The 16,793-nt window shown below is 35.8% G+C and overlaps 1 protein-coding gene across 12 annotated transcripts in view; it reads left to right on the top strand.

The window, feature by feature from the left end:
- LOC145693591 (uncharacterized) overlaps positions 1–16,793 on the top strand; it is a 506,014-nt gene that overhangs the window by 469,932 nt on the left and 19,289 nt on the right. For all 12 annotated transcript variants that reach the window (XM_081769709.1, XM_081769703.1, XM_081769706.1 and 9 more), the window contains 4 exons: positions 799–890; positions 1,789–1,896; positions 4,956–5,141; positions 9,450–9,741. In XM_081769709.1, coding sequence (XP_081625835.1) covers positions 799–890; positions 1,789–1,896; positions 4,956–5,141; positions 9,450–9,741 — 678 coding nt within the window. The remainder of the gene's footprint in view (positions 1–798; positions 891–1,788; positions 1,897–4,955; positions 5,142–9,449; positions 9,742–16,793) is intronic.

Below are 16,793 nucleotides of genomic sequence, written 5' to 3'. Positions count from 1 at the left end.
ACAAAAGTTCCCACTGCAAATGTAACCCTGCAACGCACTGGGTAGCGTTTGAACAGGATATTTCAGACCACACGTACTGAAGGGAAGGCGATCGACAGTGCAGTCAGAATTACTGTGGCCAACCTATGTGAGTGTACGAACACGTAGGCCCTTTTTTGGTGCGTGGGATCCGTGGTTCGACTCCAGCTCCCACCGTGTGCTTTGTGGGCGGATAAACACCATGTGCATATGTTTTTTGGGGGTTCTCCCGTTTCTTTCCACTTTCATCATCCGTAGCCTTGCTGGATAGTTGTAGGACGTTAAATTAAAAGAAAGAAAAAAAAAACTTAGGCGATTGTTAGAAACAGGTCTATTTTCTGCTTCGTCTCGTACAATTATCCTTGACTTCTCCTTATCACCGAGAACGTTATCGGTGGTGTTAGGAAATAGTACAGTTGACGAGGCGAATAGAAGGCAGTGGTATTTTACATTTCTAATTCCAATCCTGCTCCAGATGTTCTGAAACACCCTGTATAACATATTCAAGATGTCCGAGGGACGCCATATGACATCACTACTACCTGTTATCAACTGAAGACCAGGTACGCAAATTCATGCTGGGCTATAAAATGCGTTTCCACCAGTGGCGGTACTATTCTTAACATTGGAAGTATTATTCCTATGTTAAAACAGGGCAGTCTGGATAGACAACAAGGTATGGGCTTTCTTATATATTAAAAAATCAAATATTATAGGGCAGTAGTATTTTTGAAATAATAACTGCAGTTTTAATATGCAGTTGAATTTTTATTTTCACAGGTGAAAGAAGGTTCGAATGTGACGTCTGTCATAAGAGATTTCATCGAAAGGATGTTCTTCAAGAGCATAAATCTGTTCACCAAGAACCACAAGTAAGTGTGTTTTTTTCCAAGAGATTTGCGATAGGCAACAATAAGCTCAGACTTTGTTTAATCTATAGTTAAAATTCGATTTTAGTCCTGTTTCCAATCTAGCCTCCGTGCTGAAAAACAATATTAATAAAATTCTGGTAAAAGTACAGATGTAAATATAATGGGTAGAAATACATGCTAAATATAATGGGAAGAAGACGACTTCGAAGGAAAAGAAACCTGCAACCAAATCACCAGAAAATGGATCAAATTTAATTTGTGATATATATGTCGAGCAAGGTATAAAACTTTTCGGAGACTTTCTTGTATTTATGACAGTTTTTGGGAGGTTTAACAGTTGAGGATCAATTTTACTTGGTGCGAATCCAATTCAATGTTTTAAAAAATCGTCGAAAATAAGTGAATAGCGTTTTGGGACCGGTGGCTACCTGATTATATGCAAAATAATTGCGTTAAAACAATAAGTGGTTACTTTTCAATTGCAAGGAAAGATGCTAGTAAAAATGAAATTTACGTTGTTAAAGAAGTAAGCACTGTCAGGCAGTATGGAAGGTTTTGTTTGTTTGTTAGTTTCTTTCTTTAATTGATTGTAGTTTTATTACATGCCAAAGAAAGTATATATATATATATATATGAAAATGTTTTTTAATCGTATATTTATTTCGAATATATGTGATAGAGTTTCTGCTGAACACGATATATTTAAACCAAGTGAGTTTTTTTAATAATGCTTGGTTACATAGTAAAACTTCTAAATTCCAGTATTTCCGTAAAATTCTGTCAGTAAAAGCTGTGTGGTAGTTGGGAATTAAAAAAAAAAAAAAAAAAAAAAAAAAATGATTCTGTAATCTATTTTAAATTACGTTTGTCGTTTATACGATGTTCTTCTCCATTATAGATTCCTTGCATTATTTGCGGGAAGAAAGTGAAGACGAAGAAATCGTTGGATGTACATATGTTGCTTCATAATGGGCAGAGGAGATACAAATGTGAAGAATGTGGGAAGGTAATATCTTTATTTTGATATGTCATTTCCTGTATCGACCTAATATTTTGTGGACCACCTTGTCTCGGTGGTAAAGCGCTAACCTCGATTATAAAGGATCCGTGATTCGAACCCCGGCCACGCAATTTTGTGGATATCAAATCCGTAAGTTTCATAATTCACTTTCGTTGCCTAGAGGGCATACGTGTGTGACGTAAAACTAGATTGTTTTTTATTTCATTTGCACTCAAAAACTTCTTTATGTCTCACGATAGGGGCCTATTGACTGAGTGAGACATTAGAATATTAAAAAAATGATAAAACGACTAGTAAAATGATGAAAAATGTCTATGTCCTAAGCAGAACTCGAACCTATGATTTTGATACATGTGCCTGCCAAATTAGCACCACATATTACTCTACTAATATGTGCTAATGTGGTCTGAAGATAAGTTGCTCCTTATCTATACTTATATTCTTCCACATTAATTTATTCGTTTCCTTACAGAATTTCACTGGTGCAGTTTTTGAAATCCTCTTTAGCCAAGAGAGTGTTACTTTTTATGATTGTTACTTTTTAAAATCTAATACCAGCTAAAGTAACCTTTTTCTCCCGATATATAGAACTAAGGGAAACAATGTGAAATAGCTTTGGTTTCTGACTCGGGAAACCATTGTCTCGAGTTCTATTAGACATCTGATTTCTCCATGCTTTGTGGGTAGAATTCAAAATTGTTGCGTCATGTGAATCAAATATTCGTATTCTGTTGATACAAAATTCCCCATATACCAAGTTCTTGCTGTGTGTCCAGCGGATTTGGGAGAAATATAGAGTGATACTTGTTTAAAACTTGCCACAGGGAGCCTAGGATATCAATTTTATCCAACGATTAATTTCGAATACCAAGTTGTCTTGATGACGTCATAATAGGTGTTAAAATGTAAGATCAAATCATCATCATAATCGTTGTTCTGTTTGTTATTTATCTCAGGGTTCCCACTCGTCCTGGAAATCCTGAAAAACCTGGGAATGTCCTTGAATTGATTTTGTCCTGAAAATGTCCTTGAAAATGCATGTCTGTCCTTGAAATTTACAGAAATATTGAATGCCTATATTTCATAATTATAGTGAAGATTTTAATTGAGTGCTATTTTTGTTTGCTATTCCTGTTTTTGTGCTGAATAATAATTTGTCATGATCCTGCATGTGTGGGTGGTTGGTGGGCTTTCTTTCTCTCAACAAGGTGGTTGGCTGGGAGAACTTCTCTCTTCTTTCATCCTCTAGTCTGTCAACCCATTCTTGGATGCTGTCTTCACTTGCAGTATCCTCCAGAAACTGTGCTTTGTACCAGTATGAATCCTCTATAATCAGTCTATTTTCGCAGCTGTACTTACTCTTCAGTAAAATTTCATATGAATGCTATTTATGGTAAGGTCATTAAAAAAAGAAGAAAAGAAAAGAAAGAGATAAGTGAAAATGTACAATAGTAGCTGCAGAGAAAGAAAAGGAAATCGATGGAAACAAGTGAAGCTTTGGAGACTGGAGCAAACCAGCTTGCACATGAAGCAGAGCAGAAGTCTTGCTTTACTTTATTGGCAAAGTCAAATGCTATGCGTAAAGCAGTTTCGCTAAAGAAGAAAGAGATTACGTCTATAGATGAGGAAATGACAGAACTTCATACTCAGTTGAGAAACTTGTAATATAATTCCCTTTTTTCCCCTTAATTATATCTGTCACGCTATCACACAATTAAGATGCCATGTACGAAAAATAGATTTTTGTTGTTTGTAACGTTGTTTATTTTACAAAACAAGACCTATAAACTCAGTTTTCTGTAGACACAATGTCTTCTTATTTGGAAAATTCTAAAAAATCAGTAGTGTGTTCACTTTTGACAATGACTATCCTTCATATATATATAAATAAAGTACACATTATATTTACAACATAGCTAATCAACTTTCTCACCATTTATTTTCATTTATCTCAGATTAACATTTAAAAACAGGTTGGTTCTATGTATCTTTGTTCTGAATAGCAGCTAGAGTTATTTATTTATTTAATCATTGTTATTATTATTCGCAAAAATTCGGTACTAAAAACTGGTACACCCATATTTTGTATGCATACTAAGTTCGTCAGGGTTTACCCATGCCACGAACGTCTATTATACGCAGTGTTATTACAAATTATCTTCGCGATTGCAAACCTGAACTAAAATCTCGCTTGACAACGTGAAAAGTGGTATCAATGGAAACACAAACAAAAATGTTCATTAGCTGGTAAAGGTGTCGCGTTGCCGCTAGGACGATAGAAGAGAAGATGGCTCCTGATAAAGACAGGAAGGGCGGATTTTGGTGTGTTAGATTTTCACGTCTGCCAGTCTTGTTATCACCCTCAACGCAATATTAGAAGGAAGTTAGGTGAAAGTACACCAGCGGACAGCATCGGTAAGTGGTATTCTGAATTTAAATTAAATGGATGTTTCTTGCAAGCAAAACCGGTCATCCACTAGTAATGAAGCAGCGGTGAGCTTGTATGTCAAGAAATGGTGTAGGGCTAAATGTGTGTCGCACGACAGACAGAGCTCACATTAGCACAGATGAACCGAATGTAAAACAAAACATTTTGAGTTCCCCTTTCCATTGATACCACTTTCACGTGTCTGAGTGTTTAAGCGAGATTTTTTCAGGTCAGAAAATAGTATCCTTCATTTCTAGAAAAAGTAAATGAAAGACAGAAATCGTTACTTAGTAATAACGTTTATATATATTAAAGGGATCAATCTGAAATGCTCTGTATACGGTGTATACAAAGATTTTTTTTTTATTAGGGAAAGCTGTGTCGTTGAGGTTGATACATAAACGCAGTCATATCTTCACAGCACCAGTAGTTTGTGTCTGAATTCTTATTGCTTTTGAGGAGGATAATAAAAAAAAATTCTTAGTACTCTCCGCAAATCATTACTGTTTTTTGTTAAGACTTGTTACAATGTCAGAGAAACATAATTATTCATTGTGTAACATGATTAGAGGTGTGTCAGAAATCCTTTGTATTAATGATCACTTCCTTTTAACAGGAATTTTTTCAGAAAGGCAACCTGATGAAGCATTCTCTAGTGCATGAACCAGCAGCTAAAAAGCATTTGACCTGCCTTTATTGTGGGAAGAATTTTACATCCAAAGAATACCTAAATATCCATCTGTTAGAGCATACACAGGGACGCATTCATGAATGTGGATTATGTGGGAAGAACTTTGTAAAGGTAAACTTAAGAAATCGTATTGTTAATATAATTTCTTTTTTTAAAAAAATGGAACCTTCTTTCCAATTGAATTTTCTTTTAAACTTATATATATTATACCATATGCATGTATTATGTTCTGTACCATCTTTACTTTCGTTCCGTATTCTGTCTCATTTGGGGGCCGCGGTGGCTCAGTGGTAGACCGTTCATCTCTGGTGCGTGGGGTCCCTGGTTCGATTCCAACTCGCGCCAAGTGGAGTTTGTTTTGGACAAACAGCGTGTGCGTGGGTATTTTCAGGGTTCTCCCGTTTCCTCCCCCTTTATTCATTCCATCATTGCATTCATTTCTCATAATCACCGTCCCCTTTAGCCGTCGGTCGTAAAACCGAAAGATTTCATTTCATTTTTTCTATCTCATTTTTATTATTCCTATTAATTTCTTCATATATTTATGTGTAATACTTTTCAATTTTTAACCCTTTTTTATCAATTTTATGTAATAATATATGTATACATTTCTCTTATCCGTCCTATAATCTTATTGACCATTCTGCTCTGTCAGTTTCTTTTTTTTACTATTTTCTGGTAAGTAAACTAAAATTATTTCCTGCTTCATTTTTAATTTTAGTTTTACTATTAGCTTTTATCGCTAAATTAGCTGTTTTATTGGTTTTAATTTTAAGAATCTCGAGTGTAACTTCAAGTAGCTTATCTTTTTAATAAAAAATTTTAGTGGTTTATGTTTCGTCATTTGCATTAGAGGAATTAGGATGAGTTTGTATCTTGAGTTAACTAAAGGGAAGTACAAAAGAAGTTGATCTCTTGCCTATATATGGAATAAGTTGTGTTGAATACGTCATACGTTTTCGAAACTCGGAAGTTTTCCGTTCCTTTTTCTTTCTGTTACCAAATCGTGTAATGTGAAGAGAAAAAAAATGTGGGTTTCAATTAATTATGTATGATAGAATGGCTATTCTTTTTCCAAATTACTTTTATCTATGCTTTTTTGTACTGTTCGAAACGATCTCAGAGTATTTGTTTATGTTTGTGACAGTTCTGAAGATGGAGCCTTTTCTTGGCTGTATAATTATCGTAGGCGTCTTTGATGTGGGAGACCCGATCAAGTGAGTCGGATTCGACGTTAATCTGTAGGTCTACGTCTTATATAATCTGAGTGCAAAACTCCAATCCAACCAACCAACCCATTCCAAAGATCCATTTCAAACATTCATTTAAATAGAAATATAGAATATTAAATTTACAATCTACAGAATTCGTCGTTGCATTTGAAAATTTTGAATGTTTCACATAGTGCAAAAAAAGATTCTAATTGTTAAAACAACTATGGTAAATAATAATAATGCTCTTAACTCTGTTTAGCAGAAAAAAAAAGACAAAAAAGAGTATTACGATTGCTAGGTTTTAATTATTCATTGAGAAATGTAGGAGAATTTTCTCCACTCCCCCTCTTATAACAGAACCTCCAGAGATAGGGATTTAGTGAAACTGAAAGGGCGTAAAAAATTCGATTGGGTTGTGGATCAACGTTGGATGCTTTAACCAGCTACCTTGACTTATTACATATTTCCATCCTTGTTGAGGTTGATCTGTTCCTACAGTTTTGAAGACTATGATGATGTATGGAAGACAACTGTTCTGCCATAAGTAAAAGAAAAAAAAAATCCTGTCTTTATTTGCCGTTAGTTAATGTAAAACACAAACCTGGCTTATTGGATTTACTAATGGAGAAGACAGGATATGAGTGTCTTAAATTATTTGCAATAAATTAAGAAAGAAACGAAAATAAATAAATATTCAAAGTAAATAACGTGGGCTGGACTGAGAGTTGAGAACCTGGTCTCCGGTTTACCGTTCTAGTTCGCTAGCACAGCGCTACGTTTTTGCTTCTTTATCAACCACTAGCAGCGTTCACCCCGCTTCGCTGCGGTCACCCCGGAACGCAATAAACTTTGTTACTTAGATAATTTTTACTTTTTCGCTTTCAAGTGATATGATAAAAACCATAGAAGATTGCAGTAAATGTTAACATTATATCGCCTGTCATTTATGTTAACCCGCTCCGCTTCGCTGCGGTCACCCCGGAACGCAATAAACGTTGTGTTACTTAGATAATTTTTACTTTTTCGCTTTCAAGTGATATGATAAAAACCATAGTAGATTGCAGTAAATGTTAACATTATATCGCCTGTCATTTATGTTAACCCGCCGAGTGACACGGTCATGCGGGTTGCATATAAATACGTTTATTTTTACCTATGATGAACTAACAAAGGATTTGTACGTTATGAACACTTGAATGGTCAATTATCTCAAGACACTGGTAATTAAAAATTAAAGTGATATGATAAAAACCATCTAGGGTCCAAATCCTAATAACCCCCCAAAAATGAAAGAAATTGGTTCAGCCGTATTAGCGTGATGAGGGAACAAAGGATTTGTGCGTTCTCTTTTATATATAAGATACATATATATTCTTGAGGTTGGAATTCAGAATGCGTACATGATGGATTGTATCACAACTCCTTATATGCTTGGACAATCCAGTGTCTCATTACTGTGAATCTATTGATCAGCTGCAGCAAGAGTTATGGTATGTGACCTGATTGTAAGAGTTCGATCACAGGAATGATGTATGTGGCTGATCGAGAACCGGTATAACATTACCTTAGTGATTTATGTACAAGACGGTAAACTGAATATTCGAGTGCAGTTCTTCATTTTTCACTCCGACTATAAATGAATTTCGAAGAATATGCTGTGAGAAAAATTGCTATTTCCTTCATTTGCCATATAATAAGATAAGAATAAGTGGATTTTGTAAGTTCTTTACACATTTAAGATACCCTAATCACGGATATTACATACGGATATCTGTGTCGATTCTCCAAATAATAAGAAACAGCATTTATTTTTTTCTTCGAAATCTTCAGTACTACGTTTCGAATTCTAGCGTAATCATTATTTGATATGTTAAAGAAAGTAATTAAGATGATAACAGTATTTACTGATAGAAAACACACACGTAGTTCCATGTGTAACAACTTCTTGAAATATAATGCGATAATTACGCATAACTTTGTAGTTATTGTTTTTCTTCCATATTGCATGGAATCAGTATTGTTAGTAACTGATCATTGGTACGTCTCTTACATCTTGTATGTATAATGACCAATGATTAGTTGTGGCAACTCTGATCCCAAGCAATGTGACAGAAAGCTGTATTTATCGGACATGCCTTATGTGTAACTATTATACTATATTTCAAAGAGTTATTACAATTAGCACTGTCTTTTAACCTGTATTGGTTCTTACAATCCTATGTATTTTTTTAGTATGTCTGGAGATTAGTTACAAGTAAACTTGAAACATAGTTTTGAATATTCAACAAACGTATAGTGAGTAATGTTTCTTCCTATTTGGTTATTTATTTATTTTTCTGCTTCGTATATTCATCTCCTAAATAAAGTTTAAAAATGAAAATTTTCTCTAGGGCTCACATATCTTTTGGTTCACAATTTTATAAAGTAACTTACCAATGGTTGTCTGTGTGTCTTCATGGTTAAGTGGTTAATGCTCATTCTTTCCATGAATATTTGTGGTCCCAAATTTGATTCTCAGTGGTGGATACTTCTCTCGAATAAAAACTTGAGTGTGGTGGGGGGCCGCGATAGCTCAAGAGTAGAGCATTCACCCTTGGTGCATGGGGTCCTTGGTTCGATCCCAGCTCGCGCCAAGTGAATTTTGTGGTGGATAAACACTGTATGCGTGAGTTTTCTCGGGGTTCTCCCGTTTCCTCCAACTCTTCATTCCACCATTTCGTTCCTCAGCCGACATAACCATGCGACGTAAAAATATTTCAAGATTTCAAAAATTTGAGTGTGGTTCGGACGCTACTTTAATTAATATATCCCGTATGAAATAGCTTCAATGCTGAAGACTCGACTAAACTAATCACGCATGGTTGCCTACATAGATATCAATTATTAACTTGAGACGTAAGAAACCGTACAAGATTCACCCTCTCCGATGTTTGTGCACCCTCTGCTTGCAACCACTAAGTAACCATGTGAGTTTTTATACCTCTGATTAAATCTTAAATAAATCAAAACTTAAAGCATTTATGTTCTTTAAACACAGAAGGCCTATAAACGTGTCTTTTTCGTGTTTATGTATGATTGTGTAGCCACGGGAGGATTTATTGGTAAGTAGCAGTATGTAACAAAGTTTTAATTTTAATTCTGTAGCCCTTTTGAAATGAATCGCAGATACATTTATTTTATTCATTTTATGGTTGTTTATTTGCAGGAACGCTTACTGAAAGCCCATTACAAACAATATCATGGCAACCAAATGTACGTGTGTCAGTTTTGTGGTTTGTCAGTGCGGTTACGTAACAGTATGAAACGTCATTTGGAGCATAAGCACGAGAACTTCAAACATGTGTGGGAACAGCCTCGTTTTGTGGAAAGTCTCTTGACTACAACATCCACACAGGTAGAAGTGCCTCTACCAGCAGAGCACGCGCAAGTTACAGCTACAACAGGTACCACCATTAGTGTGACTGAAACAATAGATAACAGGGAGAGTGAAACTCAAGGTAAATTGATATTTATTGGTCGTGTAATGTGTAAAAATATAATTAACGAAGTGAGACAGGCTTCAGCATACAGTTGGAGTGATGCATAATAATTATTTCAGAATTGGGTATTATATATATTTGTAGTGTATTTACTGCGTTTGATTTTCCATGAACCACTCAGGAAATTGCCTTATAATAAATAACAATCTTCTTTCTCCATTTCTTGCTATCAGATGATAAGATTTCCTGTGGTGAACATCATTGTACACTCATGTCCAAGATTATTGTCGCTTATCTATAACTATCTTCTTGTAAGAATATAATTTGATAATGATTTTGCAGGGTACTTGTAATACTGATACTATGTGTATAATCGGGAAATGTACATTTCAGGTAAATTTCATAGGAAAAGAATTATAAATACGAAAATTAGAATGAGTAAAACAAAATGTTGCTAAATGGACAAGAAAGTTTTATTTTCCTTTCATTGTTCTTATTTACTGCTCTTTTGACATGAAATTTGCCACATACATGTCTTTACCGATTATACACATACTAACATTATAAGAAATACTGGGCGACTTCGTTATCAAATTATATTCCTAGAACAACGTATTTATAGACATGCGACAGTAATTTTGGACATGAGTGTACATATCAGAATATTTAATATTACAGATGGTTGACTATGATAAAAGTAGTCGACTCTGAGTCACTTACCTGGCTAGTAAATCCCTTTTCTATACTACCGATTGTGTTCGATATGACGGTCATGGACCCAAACAATCGCCCGCAGTGTAGTTTCCACTGTAGCAAACTCCCGTAAAATGGAAAGGGGAATATCTCACTATACCACTTTAGAAACTTTCCGAAGGTCTTGCAAGGTACGGCGTCGAGCAAATGCCTGTTTTTTTAAATCCATTGTTGAAACGTCCGGGAAGTTCCCAAGGATGGTCGAAAATGGAATCACTCAAATTCTCATATTGTCTGCCTTTCTTGCGTAGAATACCTGGGATGATCGAGCAGTACGGCTTGAGGCTTTTTCCAAGTGGATCCATACATTGTGTCTCGTCACCGTACAGATGGGGGAAAGGGTCCATGAGGTTTTCCTGGAAGTAAGTTGCATTGACTTCGGAAGGCTCTTTGACGAATGGCACTGTTCCTCAACAATAATGTCTATCCACCTCTAGAAATCCCTTGAAAACTTATCCTTGCACGGCAGCACAAAATCAGAACGCTCTTTTGGTCTCTTCGACGCTACAAAATGGATCGAACTCTTATTGAACTTGTTTAAGTAAAGCCATTACTTATTTAGGATATACACCCATTTCCACATGTCTTCCGTGAGGTACGTTTCATATAGTTTTCTGGTTTGTGAATCTCTCCTAGATGCGTCGCTCTATGATGCCGTGTTCGCACACTTTGATGTGCTTCCAATGCGAAGTTCTTCCGGGTGATGTTGGAAATCTGTCTTTTGACATATCATGTCGTATGGCTGAACTTCTGCGTTGGGAGATTGCATGTGTTACTGTTCTTCTAATGTTGCGCGCTGTGTTAGGGGTATGAGTGAGGTGAGATCTTGTTCTCATAATTTCCGGCTGAATGAAATTCACACCAGCTTTCTGTCGATAGTATTCTCTTTGTACCGTTTCATTGCATGAGTATTGTGAGATATAAACCTCCAAATCAGACTTAGAGAGAAGGAAAATAAACAAAGAAAGAAAGAAAGAAAGAAAGAAAAAAAGGTAGCAATGTTTCCACATTTTTACGTGCGGAGAATGATCAAATTCATAAAGTGTACATAGCTTACCTATGTACTATCTAGATACTGTTTACCCTCGGACATTAGATCCCTCGACACTTCTGCGCATGACAAAAGTAGAAGAGTCCATTACGAAAAATGGGTATGTGCATGTACGGACAACATGTGTTCGTTTTTTCCTCTGGGAGCGAGAGGAAAAAGGTTGCAAGTTTAAACATAGTTGCCAGCCTACGTAAATTGGTCCCAGGTCAGCAATACATTCTGGTCAGGTGATGATGTCACGCAGTGAACAGAGCGCGCGCATTTTAAATGCAGTCTAGCATTGTGTTTTAGGGGCTTCGACATTCGGTTGATCGCGCAACAAACCCGCGGGAGAACTTCAGTTATTGTTCTTCTCTACAGCAGTTATTGTTCTTCTCTACAGTACACACATCCCTCCTCCAAGTTTTGGATTCCCTTCTTTTGTTCATCTTGCACCGCAGATTCCCAGTCATACCCTACGGACAATAATAATCGGTTATCGTGCTTTCAGTGCTGTAGGCACACTTTGATTTCATTCTCATATTATTATCAGGTATAGATTTACTGCACCGGGTTGGTAACACTGCAAACAATACCTTTACCGCCGACCCGAATAATCAACGCCTCCTCTGCTTTTCTTTTTCTTTTACAGTTCATTCCTTTCATTAAGATAGACTCTCCTTGGCACTCTGCCAACTAGAGGTCTCAGGCGAATGGGTAGACAGTATATTACGTTGTTCCATATGAAATGTTAGTTTTATCACATCGATTTTATTTATGTCATTAACACACAATTTTTGAAAATATTTAATCAAAGCATGCTTTATCTGTATTAATGTATTTCTCCCGTCGATTGGAGATTCTTTTGTGCCCGTTTCAAAGAACACCTTTAGTCTTTAGAGACAATAAGCTTTAAAGACTATGTTGACAGCTTTCTAATTGACAAAATATTTTTTCACCAAAAAAAAAAAAAAATCTAAACATTTAAGAAGATGGTAACGATAGGGGACAAGCCTTGTGAGTATAGTGAACGAAGCAGAATCTCAAACTTCAACTCTGAATTTCTATAGAGTCACACGCGAAACATATTGTCGTGCATTATCATGGATCATAGTTACGCCTTTTCTGTTTATCAAAACTGGCTCTCAGAACAAGTTTTTGATGTACAATATTAATTTGTTGGCTCTAATACTGTGTAGTAATGGTTTCACCCATTCCTTGGAAGCTGTAATAGATAACAAGTTGATTACACCAAGCTGTCAGTATTATCTTTCATGATATAAGCTTGGTTAAGTGTATGCTTTTCTTTCTGGTCTGCATCCAACCATTGTGCGGAACATCTATGATTATCGTAAAGTCTCTAAACTTTTATTGCATGTGATTAGACGAGCCAAAGAGGAACATTTTCTTCTTCTTAAATTCAAAGATAATGTAAATCTCCAAATTTTTCAGTTTGTGCCTTTCGTCAGCTTACGAGGAAGTCAAGCTTTTCGTCTTCTAAGAGCTGCAAGATGACTGGAGTCTGTGGCTATGTATGTTCCCAGTTTGGCAGCAAGTTCTCAAACAGTTGTTAAAGGGGTATTTTCAACTCGTGGCTTCAGGCTAAAATCACAGAGAACGCTCTCAGGTCTTCCATGTGGTTCATTTGTTAAGGCCATATCTCCTGAACAGAATTTCTCAAACCAGCGTCTCGCTATGCATTTAGTAGCAGCAAAAGTAGCATTGATGTTTCGAATTACTTAACGCTGCAGTATGTTCAAGTTTGAATTCATAAAGCATATTAAGCTGTATATTGGGAGTTTCCGTGTCTACACTTAATGTAGGATTTTTTCAGTATTCTAGCCTATGTAAGACAATGGTAACCAGAAAGAATTAACTCGGTAACTGAGTAGCATTTGTGGAAACCGAAGTGAAATGCTGAACGGAACGACATAAACAAACTCAATTTGCTGGCAAATTTATTGTGTAATCAATACAACAGCTATAAACACTTATTACTACACTGACTCTGGATAGTTATAATTGCCTCTGATACAAATGACAATAACATTACAGCCACGTGACACTGCCAGCTGAATATACAAACACAGTACGAAACCGCTACTAGTAGTGAAAAAACATTCTCTTCTACATTATTTGTCTTTTTCTGTTTTGCTTAGCGTGGGAAACTCTTTTTCTCGGCATAGTTAGTAACTCATTCTTTGCTGAATGTAGTATTGATCTTGTGTGTCTGCAAGGATACAAAACTAAGCAGTAAAATCACGTATAAACTTTAAACTATACAAGATATATGATTTAAAAAAAAAAATCAACCAACACAAAAACGGATATTCCATATGGATCGATCTGATATACTACAATTCTGTAGTTGCGTTAATCATATCATATGACGTTAAACTGAAATATTTCATTTCATTTTCATTTTAAATCAGGTACGAATACAAAACCACTAACAGCCTGAATTGATTAATTCAGGATTGTTTCCTTAATCTAATTCGGATTCTGAGACAACAGGCACACGAAACTCTCAGACAAGAAAATATGAAAGGCACGTGGAAGAACATATTCCAACATTTCAAACAAAAGTACCCTCTGAATTCAGCATATCAGTCCACTCATTCATTCGTTCATCTTCTTTAGAGAATTCAGAGACCGCTATTCGCTGTAGTGATAGAAATATCAACAAGACTCCGCCTTCGAACGTCTACAACAGCTCCTTTGAATCATAATGTTAGTGTCTTGATATATTACATTTTTTGAGAGTTTGGCGTGTGTCTGGTAGAATAAAATACATTTAGGCTTGTCTCAGTAATCCGAATTAGATTCTGAAAACAGCCCTGATTTAAAATATTTACATAAATTTAGAAGTACAAAATCTGAATACATATTACAGTGATTTCGGGTTTATAATTTTGGTATATTACACTTGATCTAAATTCAGTTTTTTGTGAATGAATTCTAAAATAAAAACCCCATAGGGGGGATGAATGCCACTGTAGGATTGTGATTTATAAATAGTGGGAAAAAACCAAGACACGTAATAATAGAACGTAATTGCAGCTTTAAAAATAAATGAAACATTGAAGGTTTTATATTCTCGAAATTTGATATGTGTTAACTATAGAAACTGTAGTTTTAGTGTTTGTTCACTATTAAGTCCAGTGTACACCCTAGTTTTATGCACTTAAATTGTATAGAACTTTTCCTTAACACTGGGAGACGAAATGATGGACTGTGCGAGTGGCTATTTTCCAAATAAGGCATGTTGGGAGAAAGTCACTAGGTACTAACATTCCACAACGTATAAACAGAATCGTGTTTATACCAGCTTAGTCAGAATATATAACATGTGAACGAGTTAGATCGCATGCAGAACCGCGCATGTGCGAGCTGCAGCATGTGGGGCGATAGTTTTGTATCACTCGAGCAAAGCCCAGACTAAAGCTTGTAATGCAGCGAAATGGCATTAAAGGAAGAACGCGTCCCTTCATTTCTTAGGAGGTTCTATCACGGCGAAATTAAAATACCACTAATTTTACAGTAATTATGTGATATTTTCAAATAGATAAAAGATAATCGAAAAGTGGAACAAGAGCTCGCAAGACAATATTATTTTACATGAGATACCGTTATCACGACTCACTTATCTGCATTCGATTTCCAGCTATTTAGAAAACCGACATTTATTTTCGCGTTTCTAAATGGCTGAAACGGAAAACTGCTAGGTGACTTGTGATAACGGTACCTCATGCAAAATAATATAGTGTAGGACGCTCTTGTTCCACATTTCGATTATCTTTTGTCTATTTGAAGGTATCATATAATTACTGTAAAATTAGCGGGATTCTAGTTTCGCAGTAATTAGGTCTCTTAAATTACTAAAACCTTCTATTTTTCCTACAGTGACTCCATAACGAAAACTAACTTTCGTGATGTCATTTGCCGAAAAAACATGGCTGTACTTCACTGATTTTTCAAGTTTGCTTCTAACATTGCAATAAAACATACCTAATTACTACACCATTACAGGCAAAATTTCCCAAAAAAGTTGTTGCAGGATTCGATTATCATGGGAAGATAGTGATTCGTAGAATTTCACAAATATGAAACAATATCGCATACTCACAGACGAACATTATAATCCTCAGTTCCCAACAATATACAGAGATTTCAACTCTCGTTGGACAATAAAAACAGGAAGAAGCAAAATAAAAGCATCACAAATAAAATGGAAAGGATTTATCAATAGGGCAGTGTTGGAACACACTTTGTCAAATTCAACGATCACACGTCAAATGGTTATTGTTATACATTCTTATATTCAAATCTAAGTAAATAAATCTACTTTGCTTTTCATTCTCAACTGTGAATCTGAAATTACTATGGATTCACTATAACAATAACCTGATTAATAGCGTCCTCCGCAAGCCTACAGCCAGCACACACTACATACATTATAAATACGCTAATTCTGCAAGTACCAAAGCAACTATTTTTATTTATTTTTTAAATTTTATTTTATTACGTGCCATTTGATTTATCTGCCTGGAAACAGTCTTACAGATACAGCTTGACCCTTTATTGAAGCTAGATAATATGAATGGATATCCACTTCCATTATTAAGTAATTGGTGTAGCGAAGTTAAAAGAAATTTATGTTTCGATAAGCCTAAAACGACACAAATGACATGAAATGAAAGGATTGCCAATTTTTCCCAGATTGACAACTGCATTGAATAAGATCTATACACAATAAGATTTCTGTACAACTTCGAGACCTCCCAAAACCTTACAAAAGAACATTACCCAATTTAAGAGTTATTATAGGAATCCCACTAAAAAATCGGGTATTTATGAAATAAAATGAAACTAGCATGGGAGTTATAAAGGAACTAAGAAAGTTCTGTTGCTTTTTGTGGAGGTCTGTGATCAATTGGCCCTCACACCGTGATGAATGCGAATGGAGATAAGGCGAAGGTCAGTTGTTGGTGTGGGTATATCCAACATACTACCTGGTTGTGGCAGTTCACTTACACCGTGAACTTACATAAGGATAGAGCGAACATAAGGGCATTCATGCTGTACGAGTTCAAACTGGGGTCAAACGCCGCTGGAGCGGGGCGGAATATATGCCAGGCCTTTGGTGAGAGTGTCGTGACTACGCGGACAGTGCAGCGGTGGTTTACAAGATTAAGGACGGTGACGAAACAATCGAAGACGCACCACATGCCGGAAGAGCAACTCGTACAAAATGAAGATCTTCAGGTAGCAATTGAGACGAAGAGTA

The sequence above is a fragment of the Thermobia domestica genome, chromosome 8 (genome assembly GCF_964235325.1).
Source record: "Thermobia domestica chromosome 8, izTheDome1.hap1.1, whole genome shotgun sequence".
NCBI lineage: Eukaryota > Metazoa > Arthropoda > Insecta > Zygentoma > Lepismatidae > Thermobia > Thermobia domestica.
This window is presented reverse-complemented; position numbering and strand designations above follow the sequence as displayed.